Genomic DNA, 15,341 nt, shown 5'->3' with positions numbered 1-15,341 from the left:
AAATAATCGCCCTTAAAAAAAAGATTTATTAATGAAAATTCTGGTACTCAACCTGTTTAGATGTTAGTTATTCACAGTGTACCCTAAGAAACTTTCAGTCCAGTTATGTCTGAAAATAAACAGCCACATGTACATGTCAATGAGCCTGAGCCCTTCCCTTCTCTGTCACCGTTGCCCAAGATTGTGATGGTGTTGCACGGTGGCCAGCGCTGACTCACCTGGTGAAGTATCGCACACACACCAGCCCCCCGCTCACCACTCACTCACCTCCTTCCCCTCCCACTGAGTTCACCCTGCACTGCAGTTCAAAGTGGTTTTGCCTGTCTAGCCTTGGCGTTTAATGTTTAAGTATTGGGAGCGGCTGGAGAGTGCAAATAAAATGTCTTTACAGACTCCGGGGCACGCTGAGGGCTGTGATTCCAGATAATGTATTGTGAAATTTCCATTGTGCTTGACAGAGTAGCCTCAGGGCACCTGAATCTGTTCAGCTGAATTTTGACTCTTTGCTTCTTCATAATGCTTGATGCGTGCAGCTTAGATAAACCATTTAGAGGAAGATTATTCAAACTTTTATTATGTTGACAAAAGAGTACACATGTTCACGGGATAGACGGCAACGTGTCCGTGCTATAAACTGTTTGTCAAACGTTCAGAACAGGATAAAGGTTTGAATGCCGACCCCACCTGCAAGATCAAACCACAATGAGTTGTGGTATGGCCGCTTTCTGTTGGGCTGGAAGAAAGGAAACCCTATTTGCAGGAAAGGAAAACAACACGGAAAGCCTGACACTACTTATATGTTTGTGCGTGATTATTCTGTAGTTCTAATCCGTCTAACAATGTTACAAAACATTCAGACAGGAGGAGGCTTTAAAGCAGTAATTGGGGGGGACTTACACTGGTAAAACTCTGCTCAACCACTTCTAGTTGCATCTCGCTCGTGCTTGATCGAGACTATGGCACAAGAAATCAAACATGGGTGTGGATTTAGTCTGATTCGAAGCATATCTCTTAATTCCCTTGAATGTCAGGCTGAAGAGGGAGATTTTTAAAGAAAGAGCATAACAGAGTAGTTGTCTCAGACTGGATAGAGGGTTACATGAGGGGATGTGAGGTCTGTGCGTTTTGGGTGGTACGTGTTTTGATGTGACACAGAAGGACCCAAAAACTGATGACTCATTGGCCGTTTTCACGCCTCACGCTGGATTAGCCATCACATGCAATAGGCTTCTTAATGTGAATTGTGTAATGCCCTCAATCCCTGCCGAATTGTTTCATAAAATCGGGCTCTGTTTTGCTGTGTCACCTTCATATGCAGAACCAAGGTCAATGTAAATACAAGGGTAAGAGAACGTCCCATAGCAGTACACATATGGGATTTTGGAAATTGTTTATTTAGTAAAGACCTTTGTTTATACTTTCCTTGTGATGTTCAGATAGCTTTTACAACAGAGGGGTTTCCAAAAAACTTGGATAATGTTGCTGTCAGGTGAAAATATTCCGTTTGTTTGTTCTAACTTAAAATGCAGGATTATGTGCTCCTTTGTGGTTTAGCTGTTGGGCTTATAAAATCCTTTCAAACCCAGTTTGGCAAACTGAAAATGTCTATTTTGAAACTGAAGTGCAAACTCTAAATTGTTCATAAGTGTGTGACTATATATACTGTAAATATATATATATATATATATATATATATATATATATATATATATATATATATATTTCTTGTCTCTGTGTTATTCCTATGATAATCTGGTGGCCTCATTCATCCTGAACGGGAGTAACCCTGTTTAAGTCCAGAACAGGAATTAGCAGATATTGCAAGTATTTTTTGTGTTTGTATTAAGATGTTTGAGGGTTTTTTTTGACAGCATCAACATAAGTTCTCAATCAAAAGTTCATATACTAAATTGATCTTAGATACTTTGATTAATTGTCTAAACGGTCTGCTGTGATTTCCATTGCATTTAGTTGCAACTCCACCCATCTGGCACTGGAGGAGGCGAAAAACAAACAATGAAGTGTAATGTTTGCAAATACTATTTGCCCCAGGTCGGGCTGATAGATGGTTGCTTTCCTCTGTGGCAGAAACTCAAGTTCAAATCCAGTCTGTCAAATCAGCACACCTTGCTCTTTAGGCTGCATTATTCATCGCAATCTCTGCATTATTCTTTTCACTTAGCATCACATTTTGTCACTTGGTTTATTTACAAAGAACCCCTTGAAGTGTCTACAACAACAATAATAATAATTATATACTCTCATCCTTTTATGAATGTGAGGACTGAGGCCTCTATGGACTCCTGCTGCCTCATCTCCTCCGGTCTCTGTGGTTTTGAGGCGTTTGTGTGGCATGCCAGGTTTTATCTCAGAGCTGTGACACTTGAACCAAGACTCTGACCTGGGGCCAAACAGCGCCTCCGGTGTCCCTCAGGGCACCACAACTGCTGTCAGCTCTGTACCAGAGACAACTGCAGAAATATGTCTAGTGCAGACATCTTGAGAATCTCTATGACATTTAACAAAAACAGGGGGAATTCAGTGATATGTAGACTGAAAGCCATCACTGGTAGTAGAATATCTTGGTCTGGGTTACACAGCAGCGTGCCAAGTGCACAAACCATCTTTTGGCCAAGACTTGATGTTCATAGTCTCACTGAGCGGCATGTAGTCTCACCTGCCCTGGTTGCGGTGCCACAAGCCTGGCACAGACTGAACCAGACTGGAGGTCAGCCAGAGTGAGGTTTAATGAGACTGAAGCCACACCAAAGGCTGGCATATCTGTCCTCACTTCAGAGCACCTGTGCCACACTGTCAGTGTGATGAGAGCTAAAGCTGCCCCAAAACAGCCCTTCTTCCTGTAATTACTCTAACTGTTGGTTTGTTATCACACAAATAATTTGCCATTTGAGATATCTGTTTTTGTCTGAACTGATATGGTTTGAATGCGGATACAGTGGTGTTTTATGTGTGATTGTAATGCAGTTTTTAGTCAACACCTACACTAAAATATTTCTTGGCTCTAATCAAACTCAGGAAGGTTGGTGATTGAAATAAAATCTATTTTGACACCCAAGCAACTGGAAAATCATAATACAAGTGGAGAATTAATTACAGAGGGACTGGGTGTTACTGCTTGCCATGAGTGCAAGGAGCCCCCCTCTCTCCTTCTCCTTTAAAGGAGAGACTACAAGAGAAAGTTACACTACTTTGGCCAGTAAATACAGTGGTTACCAAGGCTTGAGCTGTCAATGAAATGGACGATGGAAGGGAGACAGTGTGTAAGAGAGCCTATGGGTGATCCTTGGCCCATAACAGATGCAGGCAGAACATTTAACGTGCTAAATAGGCTGGTTCCAATAAGAACTGGCCTTGGATGAGACGGACAGGCCTGTCTCTAAAGCCTCATCTATGTTGTACTGTACATCTGTCCCGTTCCCACCCTCATTCTTAAGGAGTCTACTTCATGATGTAAGTCAGAGTTGTGACAATATGTACTGTAATTAGATGAATATAGGCCTAAATATAAAAAATGAATCGGATGAAATAATCATTTAAAGAATGAAACCATGCTTTGACGAGTAAAGATGGGGACGCAACAAGGGCGCACAGTGCGCGCACAACACAGATATTAGTGCAGGTTTATTGTCAAGTTTTAGTTAAGTTTGATAGAGTTCGAGTAATGTCACACCAAGCGTTAAATTCCGCTATGTTTGCTCAGATTTATTTACACTTCATTAACCTAAATGGTACGAAACGTATCCTACGTACTTTTCGTGCGTATATTTACGTTGGCTGTTTTACAAAAGTAGGTTCGAAGCTATTTCGAATTTAAATCCACCAGTCTAAGTAAGTAAACTCTTCATTATGCTTATTCATGTATTTGGTGGCTACAGGGTCACAGCAAAATCATCCAGTACAGGCGTGCGCAGTGCGCGTCCACGAGTAGTTTTATTCTCCTGGGAAATGCATTCTGTGCGGAAAGTTATCCCAGACGCAGTTCAATTACCGCACACATACTGAAAGCACTTCACCTAACTACGCTGCTTCAGGTCTGAGCCCAGCACCGTGCCAGTGCTCCCGTCTGTCCTGCCTTCGCCGTGAAATCTGGAAAATGGGAGGGTGAAAAAAGACGGTTTATAATTGATGTTTTCCCATGGAACAGCCCCTCCTCCCCGCAACACAGGCTAACCCTCAGGTGGAAGAAATCTTTTAAGATTTTGTTGTGGGATAACATCAGGAGGGTTTGTCTAGGCGAGCCAATCAAATCCCTCCCCTGCTATAGATCGGTGCTATAATACAAAGCAGTAAAAGCGGTCGCCTCACACAAGCGGCTGCAGCTCGACTAGAGATCCCGTGGCTTTTAATTCCCTCACTACTTTTTTTTTTTAACCCTCCTTCGATGTGCCCCGTTATTACCATTTGTCTGAGGCGTTCATTTCCGCACCTGCCACAGTAGAGACCAGGCGAAGGCGAAGTAGAGGAGGAGACAAGGACATTGCGAGAGCCGGGAGAGGCAGACGGTAGAGATAGCAGCGGCGATTCGTTTGAGATCTTAAAGGACAAAAATGCTGCTCTGGACCAGAATCGTATTGGTCGGTCTCATCTGCTTGTCCTTGGTGTCCTCTGGGATGGGATGCGGACCGGGCAGGGGCTACGGCAGGAGAAGACACCCGAAGAAGCTGACACCTCTTGCGTACAAGCAGTTCATCCCCAACGTGGCGGAGAAGACCCTCGGGGCAAGCGGCAGATACGAAGGCAAGATCACAAGAAACTCCGAGCGATTTAAAGAACTGACTCCCAATTATAACACAGACATCATATTCAAGGATGAGGAGAACACCGGTGCCGACAGGCTAATGACTCAGGTAAGGAGACAGAATAACCTTTTTCCCTACTGCCCGTCTCCTAACGCACCATCACTGCGCACTGCAACAACCTCCTTGTCAGACAGATTGCGCACCTTAAGTGAAGTCTGTTTTACCCGCTGCTGAACTCTTCACACTGAGCCTTTTAACTCCACTGTAAAAGCAGATGCGCTTTATGCACCAGCATGGGAGTTTTCAAAGGTTGCAGGCTTGAAGCGAATGTAGAAATCCAGCTGGAGAAGTGATGTGCAGGCGGACAGTCAGGACACTCGGCCTTCATGATTGTGACAGTGTATTTAAAATATTAATGCGCCTCTCTCCTCATATCTATATTTGTATCTTTGTGAGGCCCTATTTGTTGTTTCACGGGCGCACATTCGTGTTACCTTACATTCCGTGAAGCCATTCAGTATTTGTTGCCTATTTAAGCTTTAACATTGCAGCTTGTTTTAAGCGCCTTTTCTTTATTCCAGCCATGAATACAGAGAGCTGGCGATGCGCACAGCCGGGCTTATTCAGGCATGGCGTGGCTCATTCAGACATTTTCTCGCACAGGCTGCTGAAATTTAGCCTTTCGCATGGTGTGCATCAGTGCATGAAAACAGTGACATTTCTTTGAGAGTGTTCTGAACACTATCAGGACTTCATAAATGGGTGGGACTCGGTCAATTATATGAGCAAAGGCGCACAGGGGTGGTGGTGCCTTACTTGCACGGATGATGACATCTTTTTTTAAATACTCTATCCTCATGTAGGCAGTTAGTTATCAAAGCTCATAGCTCGTTCTGTACAGATAAGACGAGGCTTCACAATACATCGCAGAGATGCAGCCTTGATTTCATTCCAGGCTGCAGGATGCTGCGTCTCTTCAGCATGACTTTTAGCACTCAGATGCTGGTGAATTATTAAAAGCGCTTGGGATATATTGGCTCAGTAATAATAAAATGCCGGTGGTGATGGTGGTGGTGCTGGTGGTGATGAAGCCAGGCGCGCGCCGGAGTCCCTGAACCCGTGCCTCGCACCATGCATGAGCACGAGCTCCGATGAAATATTCACTGTGCGTGCGGTCTCGGCGTCCTTCTCAGCCCTCCCCACATCGCCTCTGTGAGACACCTATAGGTTCTCATACACACAGATTATGAAAATGCAGGCGCGTGGGGATGTGATGGGGTTCAGGGACCCCCACGGATCCCCGAGGAGGTTTCCAGGGTCTCCAGCAAAAAGGGGAACAGTTTGATTTCACTGTTGTTTTATTCATTTGTGAGAATATCGAGTAATATATGTCTGCAAGGCTTTCAATCTGAGTAAAACACCCATTTACAGAAAACACAACAACAGGCTCTAAGTGTGACATGTACATGAAAGGGCTTTTTAGGCACCCGTCACTGGGCCTGAAACGCAATTTGAACTTATGACCTTTGGTCAGCGGGAGGCCATAGTAAGTTAAAACAGGTGATATTGTTCTTATCATACATGACATTGCAAAGCCATCAAATTAGGGTATGAACATCCAAAAGAGGGGGTCTGTAGCTGTTTTGTAGGCTACTCTGCCAGTAGGATAAGCATTATCACATGGGGATTTACGCTGTGCCAACGGTCTTTGCGCTGTTCCACGGCATTACGAATGAACCTAGTGGGTTTTTACGCACGAAGTTTTACGCACGAATATAGTGGACTTTCCTTGTTATCTTACGTTTTATAAAAAAAAGATGTTGTATGTATACATGAAACAAAGCACGTGCCTGCAGTGGCTCCCATTAGGTGTGTGAAATTTAATGAATTAATCAATCAATTCACTAGCCAAGACTATAAAAGACTTGATACTTCGCTTCAACAAGCATCTACTCCCCTTACTATTAAGACAGGAGAGTTGCCAAAAGAGGCGTTTTACAATCATTCACAGATGGTGTTTCCTGGAGGGACGGGGCCTGAGATGAACAGGAACATCACTCTCATATCATCCACAAATTATTGCTTCATGTTCAGTCGGAAAATACTATTTGCCTCAGTATAAAGAGAAAGAACATTTCTCTTGTGGAGTAGCGAGATTGCTCAATCTCCTCAATTCAGCGTGTTTAAAATGAAATTTTCCAGATACAGCTTGTAAAGCAGAATAAGGTGTTGAGTAGATTTTGTGATTAAAAAAAAAAAATCAAGAAAATACCTGATTTGCCCTGAGAGATCATATCACCCACATTGGCAAATGTTACTTGTTAGAAAAGGTCCAATAGGTTTTTTGTTTTTGTTTTGTTTCTTTGCAGTGTAGCACTGTTAGGAGCCTGCAGTCTCTGCCCACAGTGCAAACGCGCCGGAAAAGAGATGAGCTGGCGGCTTGTTTGCACTGACAGGTAGCTGATAAGTGTTTCCTCTAACCAAATCATTTGTGAAAAGATTAAGAGGGAGGCTGTTGAACAACTTTACCCAGAGCACAAAGCGCCGGTCTAGGGCGCCCTGCTGGGCTTCACGGTGGCTGAGCAGAATTTGGCTTGATTTGCGGCACACGACCTAATGAATTAATAAATAGGTTTACGGCTCTTGACTCCGACAGTCCCACTCAGAATGTGGGAGTTTTTTTGGGGGGGGCCGTTTTTTTTATTCAACACATTCTACAAGTGTGATATCCTCATAAAACAACCACTGATATATGTGGAACCCCTTTTTTCTTTTGGGGTCTGTGTGAACATTCTTGCTTTAGGACACACGGGCTGTCCAGAAGGGAAAGGGACAGTGGGTCACACACATAGACGATTCTCTGTGCGCCCATACCACCCCTGGATATTTCACAAGTCTGTCAGTCAGCAGCAGAAACACCTCGACTTAAGGAGGCATGTCACGTCTCCAAGACTTTGCAGGAGAGGAATAATGAAAGTTTCCCTCGACGGTTGGACTGAAAAGACTCTTTGTGATGTTTTATTTGACATATTGGTTGAGGGTTGAGAATAGTTGTCTTGGAGAAGGCGAAGCATCCTCATTGAGAGCGCAGAGAGGTTGGGGTGCGACGATTTATTTATAGGACAAACTCCAGATATTTTAAGGCAGCAGCTGCTCTTGAAGATCATCTTCATATCATCTGCATATCAATTATTGATTTAAAGAAAACAGACAAATTGCAACCAACAAAGGACTCGCTCATTCCATCGCCTAATACAAACTCATGAATTTCTAATGTATGCATGTTGTGTTCGATGCAACACTTTTTGATAGAAAGGGATGCTGCTCGCACCTTTCCAAGACCAAAGACCCATATGTTATAGGCCAGTGAAGCGAATGCGGTGCCTTATCAATATTTCATCAGCAGCTTTCTTATCCGAGATGTGCCCTCTGACGCTGCTGCTCACACTGACAAATGTAAGCTCACATTCAGGATCAGAGCTGAAGCTCAGTCCCAGTGTTTCACCTCAGCTGGGAGGAATCAGGGGCGTAAGTTGGGGATGGAGAGGTGTGGGCGAGGCCTCAGTGAGTCCGAGTTTGATTTGTTTTTTGTTTTTTTATCGCTATCGCCATAATGGACAGCAGATATTAGGCAAACATACCAGATATGTATTAGGAACCGCTATTTATGGGGGGGGGGGGGACTTCCATGTGTGGCGCATGCGGTGTAATGCTTTATTTGTCTGACCAATAGATGTTATATTTTTAGTCAGTTATGAGTACCTGCTACTCTTTGCAACAGAAAATGTGTCAATATAAGAAAGGCTTTGGTGGCAAATGCTGTTCTAGATTCAGACTTTTCCACATTTTATGCCCCTGGACAGCTTATACCTACAAGCTATGGCACAACAGGTGACTAATTGGTCCATTTCTCCTTCCCGCAGAGATGTAAAGACAAGTTGAACTCTCTGGCCATCTCAGTGATGAATCAGTGGCCCGGGGTGAAGCTGCGGGTCACCGAGGGCTGGGACGAAGACGGACACCACTTCGAGGAGTCGCTCCACTACGAGGGCAGGGCCGTGGACATCACCACCTCGGACAGAGACAAGAGCAAATACGGCACTCTGTCCAGGCTGGCGGTGGAAGCCGGATTCGACTGGGTCTATTATGAATCCAAAGCCCACATCCACTGCTCTGTGAAAGCAGGTATGGCTGCAAGATTGAGAGAAAAACCACCTTATTGTACCCAGAGAAAATCTATCATGCGCACTGTGATATGAAAATAACCAGATCCATCACCATTTCCCGTCAGGTGCGATTGTAATCATCTAAAAGAGCAGGTGCGGCTCTGGGAAGCTACTGTCCTGCTTTATCTTCTAAGGATTCATGCAAAATTAGAGTTTCTACAGCTGTTTGTAAGGGAAAAGTAAATTGGACTATGAAATGAGTCCCGAGAGAGAGAAACGAAGGTGAAGCTTGACGGTAGAAATGCAATAAACGTGTCTTAATATCTGTTGATTCATTTATATTGCAAAACTATACATTTAATTTTCATCAATAAACCCCAAATTATCATTGAATTAATGAGTAATCAAAAGAACGTGTACTCAGTATTCATCTGATGAGGTAATTGGAGGGCAGAGATCACATGTTTGAGTATAACCATTCATCTTGACAAGATTTTTGTATTATGAAATATATTTCTATGAATGATGTATGGAGCACATCCCAGTGGCGTTACGAGCGTTTTCCATGCAGCTTATTTCTTGATCTTACATCGCCCCACACTGTCTCCTGGTGGGAACCACGACCATAATCTAACAAGGCTCCTCGGTGTGACCTAGAAAAAGCAAATCATTTTGTTCTCTGGATTTTTGCACACCAGTGGAAACCAAAATAAAATGTTAGGATGTTTTTAGGTAATTAGGTGATATTTTGGATTAGGTCATATAATGGAAAAACGAAAAAAAAATTGCTTGTTAAAGCTTTTTTCTTTCGGATGTTATTCATCACAACTTTGCGATTCAGTTTTTAATTTTAAAACAAGGTTTATTTGGCTCCTTTTTTGGGGTTAAAATAACCTTACAGGCTTTCACTAAGCTAAAGGACACCTACGGCGCTTAGAAACATTTCTTCACACTGATTGATGAACCATGGCACTTTTTCTTAGCCCAGACTTTATTGATAAATCCCTTGCTTATCATTCAACACACACGTTTTGAGATCACAGTATGGGCCAGGCCGACGTGTCATTAGGGGTCATGCGACTTTACCAAAAGGATTTGGCTGAACAATGTTGAATTGGTTGGGGTAAATCTGGTTTTCAGTTGTCACCTTATTTCATGCTCGGGAATCTTAAAAGAAGATTAAAAGCCCCAAATGCTGAGTAGGAAACCCCCTTTTCTGTGTGCAGGACAGTGTGATCCTAGAGACTGGTATGTGAAGAGCTCCACCAAGGCCAAAATTATTGTCATCAAGGCTGACAACAAAGCAGGGAGAGGTGGTAGAAAGAGGGGACATTGATGTTGCACAACAGAACGCATTTAAGAGTCCGGGCCCTCATTTAAATTCAAATCTACAACTCGAGAGGCTTGGAAAAGTGGCTCCACTGGGTAAATAGTAGTTGTGAGTCGCCTATTTGTGTGAATTGTCACATAGAGGTTTCTGCACCTGAGCAAATATGGGAAGAGTAGCTGGGAAAGGCGTAAGTGTTCTTTACCGAGAGAAGCTCGATCCACAAGCTGATTTAGAATAACAATGCCTGCTCTTTATTGGGTTTTTTAATTAAGAATAGATGAGCCAAGGCTTTCAGTTTTCTCGTCTCAGACCAACGTGGGCCAAGCCAATACGCATTTGGCATAGAGGAGCAGACAGTCATCATTATGCAAAATGCATATGGCCCACCATGATGTGTGTAGGCATAAATACAAATACGAGCTAAAAAGGAAGGTTCTTGAATGGGCTTTTGAATGGGGCGGTGGTGTGAACTGCTCAAAGCACCTGTGATTTATTATTTAAGTCCTAAACGTTTTTAAAGGCTTTAAATACTGCTGCTTTGGGACATTTTATGTGTCTTGAAGGTGTTTTTAAAATAACTGTGCAGCACCACAATGGGTTCTACTATAATGGAAGACTTGAACATGTTCTGATGGTGTAAAAACCGTACATGATATTTATTTATAACTTTAACTTTTTATTTTAACAGAAAACTCGGTGGCAGCAAAGTCCGGCGGCTGCTTCCCAGGCTCCTCCACTGTCACCCTTCAGGATGGAACCAAGAAGGCGGTCAAAGACCTCCAAACCGGCGACAGGGTCCTGGCAGCAGATGGCGACGGAAACCCGATTTATACCGACTTCATCATGTTTATAGACCAAGACTCGGCGACCAGGAGGCTTTTCTACGTGATCGAAACCGATTCGGGCCAGAAAATCACCCTCACCGCCGCGCACCTCCTCTTCGTCGGCCACAACACCACGGAAGAGCAGCGGATGTCGGCAATCTTCGCCAGCCAAGTCCAGTCTGGACAAAAGGTGTTCGTGTTTGACGCCGAGCGAAGTCGACTCGAGCCTGTCACCGTAAAACGGATTTACACGCAAGAGCACGAGGGCTCCTTTGCGCCGGTGACCGTGCAGGGGACCGTCGTGGTGGACCAGGTTCTTGCGTCCTGTTACGCAGTGATAGAAGACCACGACCTGGCGCACTGGGCCCTGGCACCTGTCAGGCTCGCCCACTGGGTGTCCTCGTTGCTTTTCAGTTCCCAGCCTCAAGTCAGCGCACAGAACGACGGAGTGCACTGGTACTCCAAGATCCTTTATCAATTAGGAACATGGCTCTTGGACAGCCACTCGATCCATCCACTTGGGATGTCAGTATACCCAAGTTGAAACCTCTACTACGGGAGCAGAATGAGACTTAAATGTAGGACACACGAACTAGATTAAAAAATAAAATAATAATAATAATTAAAAAACGAACGAACAAACAAACAAGACAAAGGCCCCAGCGGAGTTGGGATATTTATTTCAGTGACTTTTCCATGTGTCCCCCCCTTTCAAAGAATGAATGGAGCCTTAAAAAGTTTCTCTTTGAATAATTTATTCTCATGTGAACTCGCTGCTGTCACACAAATGGATTCTGAAACGGTGTGAGCAGCAAATTGTGCATAATCTATTTTTGTATATCTCAAATGCAAAAAAAAAAGACAGAAAAAACGAAGAAAAAAATGAAAAAGAAAAAACAGCGCAAAGAGAAAGACCATGTAGAAAGGAGCTAACTTTGACAGGTTGTAATGTTCATATGTGCATATATGTGCAACTGACTGTTATATTTTGGGGAGAACAAACTTCGCGGGGTTCCATAAATTATATTTTTATACACAGAATTGTAAATTAGATTTTGACAGATCGCTACCGAATCACATTTCGTTATTTGAAATAGTGTAAGATATGAGAATATATTTTAATTTAAATACAGTAGTTGGGAAAGTATTGGAAAAATCTTGTACTGCTTGGTTTATTAAGAATTTTATTATTTTGGAAACTGTTCGTTTAAGTTGTCGGAGAGGGACAGATATTCTGCCTCGTGTCTGCATTCTCTGCTTTTTTTGTTGTGTTTCTATTTTTCTGTTTTCTTCTGAGAAAAATATTAAATGCAGATTCTGACAATTCAGTAACAGTTAAAGTAGTACTGAAACAGTTTCGTTAAATAAATTAATAAGTAACTTCTGTAAATGTACTAAAAATGTATTTTTCTTTTCATATTTTGTAATAGGGAAATAGTTTTATAGAAATGACCTGCGGCAGATGCAAAGTTTGGATAGTCTATAGGCCTATAGCCAGACCATACCAGTTAACTTTCATAACAGGGCGAAGCGTCAAAAATGTCTAGAGTTTATTATTTATATGTTTATTACAAAATGAGATAAAGAAAATCTTCAAACTTGCAGTTGTTACATGTCTTTGTCTGAATGAGCTTCACAGGGAACACAAAGAGGAACATTTGAACGACATTGTGAGGCATTTTCCGGCCAAATTAAGGTCTTAAAAACAGCTCATTGATAAACAAAATCATGATATTTTCCCTTTGGTCTATTTATCTTTTATAACGTACAGAGCCTTCATTTTGGGTGGTTATAATGATAAATACATAACTATATAACTGTTTTACATGGTAGGCTAATTTAATGAGCTTAGCCTACTGGGATAGCTAGCAAACAATTTCGCCCTGTTTGCTAACTTTTACAAAAAGGAGAAAATATTGCGCTTTGAACTACCTTTTGCATGCTTGCGAAATGTTGAGAGCCCATGTCAAATTTAACGAGGCTTGCCCTCCGCAAATAACTTCTAACTTGCAGACAAATTAAACAGAAGTGTGTTTGTTGGCCCTAAATCTGCTTCTCGGTGTCTGCTGGTTCGAGGTCAGGTTGCTCCATCAGTGACTGACAGTCCGGTCCAAAAGAAGAAATACAGCCATTGTCTAAATCACAGCTTAGTAAAACATTTGTCGGTCTTAACAAATAATCCTCCAATATTTTCACAGGGACTTAGAGTGTGCATGTAGCATTTAATAGTGAGGTTTTAGTGATTTATTTTTGTCCTCTTGAGGTGTGCTGTGGTATTAGAAGGCTAGCTAGATCTTTCTGAAATTAAATACAGCATCAGTTTCTTCCCAGTAACTTAATGTTATTAAGTTGTGCAAGTGCGACACCATGTGGTGAAACACCGGTACCGCTGATTGGCAATGCCTGGAAATGCTAGAAAATACTCTACAGCTGGGAGTTGTAAATACTTTTATTTAAAAACTGACTCAAATCACAGGCATGAAGGAGCATTAACTGCTATTTATGAGTTAACTACTAAATAAATTAATTTGTGGGCAGATCTGTGGGCTGATGGGACAAACTGAAGTGGCTTTCAATTTGGTTGTTTTTAAGGATTTAAGTTTGATGCATCAAACTAAATAAATGCACGTGTAGTGAGGAGCAGAAGTGCAAATGAATTACCAAAATATATTAAAATACAAATGAATAACGTGAATCTATTACATTTTTCCAAACAAAATCACAAAAATGATCCCATCCTTCACCCAGACTTACCAAAGGTAAAAGGGGCCACTGAACCTGGGTTTCTGAACACTGTAGCAACATGAGCAGGAATTCCATTTCCTTGTCTCAGGTCGCCCACATTGTGTTTTGTTGTTGATACTGTGAGGTGGAAACTTTAGAGAGGGACAAAGCGGCCCATCTCTGCCGGCACTGTGACCTTGGGTGTCTGACATACAAAAGCGTCCGTGCAGGGCAGCATTCCTTAGAGCAGGTAAACAGAGCCTCCTCTAATCCCTCTGGGGGCCCTCCGTCTGCTGGAGCTCAACAACGGCTTTTACAAATGTTGACATTTGCAAACATGAACAGTCTGGCATTCTGGAAACAAAACTCGCCGTTTCTAAGAGAGTTCTTCAAATGGCTCCGTTCTTTCCAGGCAACATTTACTCCTCTGTGGCAGAGTGCTGAAGACGTGAGTGGTAAGTTGGAGGGAAAAGAAATTGTACAAGGATCTGGACCTAGACATGGTAACACACCTTTACTGCTGCCTCCTACCTTCCTGTCAATAAACTAAAACAATAACTGAAGTACTGAACTGAAGACAGACTAACTAGATGCAAATAGCCTCATGATAGACGGATGGACAAATGGCTGCAGATAACACAGTAGATGGACACAAGTAAAGTTGGATAGATCTTAAGAAATATACTGCACACATTATATATATTTTTTCCAGTAATAAAGATAAACAATCAGAGTTGCCAGATGGAGAAACAATGTAAGGCAATTAAAACCCTTCGATTTCAATCAATTAGTATTATTTCAGAGAGACTTGGTGGGTGCTCAAGTGTAGATGGTCTCAAATCTCTTCAACAGCAGCACTGATTTAAGTTGTGTCTAAACATCACAATCAAAAGTGCAACATTTTGGTCTTTTTCAAAATTATGTCTCAGATATTGGTCTTCAATTTCATGTGAAGACAACTTGAAACCAACAAAAAAAACTTACAATATTGTAGTCGTTGCTGGTTCAAGAATATAAAGTATTATGAGAAGAACACTGCAGTTTCTTTGGAGATTTTAGAGGACATTCCTTCAGATCAGTGGTTTCCAACCAAAGGATTGGGACCCTTGAACGGCTCGCCACATTAAGATGAGTGGTCGCAAGATAATTAATGGGACAGGAAAGAAGGAAAATACTGTTCTACTACTCAAAATTTCCTTTTTTCCTGACTTATCTAATCTTTGCCTTCCCCCCCTTCTCCAACACTAGACAGAGGCCTGAAGAGGTCAATCTGAGAGGTTTAATCACTCGTTGGTTGATCTGCTCACAACTTAAAACATACTGAACCAGTGACGAGGGATCATAAGCAGACACTGCTTCATTTAAAGGGATCACCCGCCAAAAAAAGTGAAGAACCACTGCTTCAGATGACACCCATTCCGGTCTAGGCATTTGCCTCTGACTTAAGGAAACTGGTGGTTTTGATCTGAAAGGAAGTGGTTTTGAACTCACTTGCCAAACACATCCAATCTCACAATAAAAACAAACACAATGCCAC

The 15,341-nt window shown here is 42.4% G+C and overlaps 1 protein-coding gene across 1 annotated transcript; it reads left to right on the top strand.

The window, feature by feature from the left end:
- The first annotated feature begins 4,219 nt into the window (after window positions 1-4,219).
- shha (sonic hedgehog signaling molecule a) lies at window positions 4,220-12,684 on the top strand. Its single transcript, XM_044177274.1, has 3 exons — window positions 4,220-4,868; window positions 8,684-8,945; window positions 10,945-12,684. Exons 1-3 carry the CDS (start codon window positions 4,569-4,571, stop codon window positions 11,622-11,624), a joined length of 1,242 nt encoding a protein of 413 aa, XP_044033209.1. The 5' UTR covers window positions 4,220-4,568; the 3' UTR covers window positions 11,625-12,684.
- The last annotated feature ends 2,657 nt before the right edge of the window (window positions 12,685-15,341 follow it).

Source organism: Siniperca chuatsi, linkage group LG19 (assembly GCF_020085105.1).
Source record: "Siniperca chuatsi isolate FFG_IHB_CAS linkage group LG19, ASM2008510v1, whole genome shotgun sequence".
Lineage (NCBI taxonomy): Eukaryota > Metazoa > Chordata > Actinopteri > Centrarchiformes > Sinipercidae > Siniperca > Siniperca chuatsi.
Note: the sequence above shows the minus strand (reverse complement) of the source record. Positions and strands in the feature narration are given on the sequence as shown.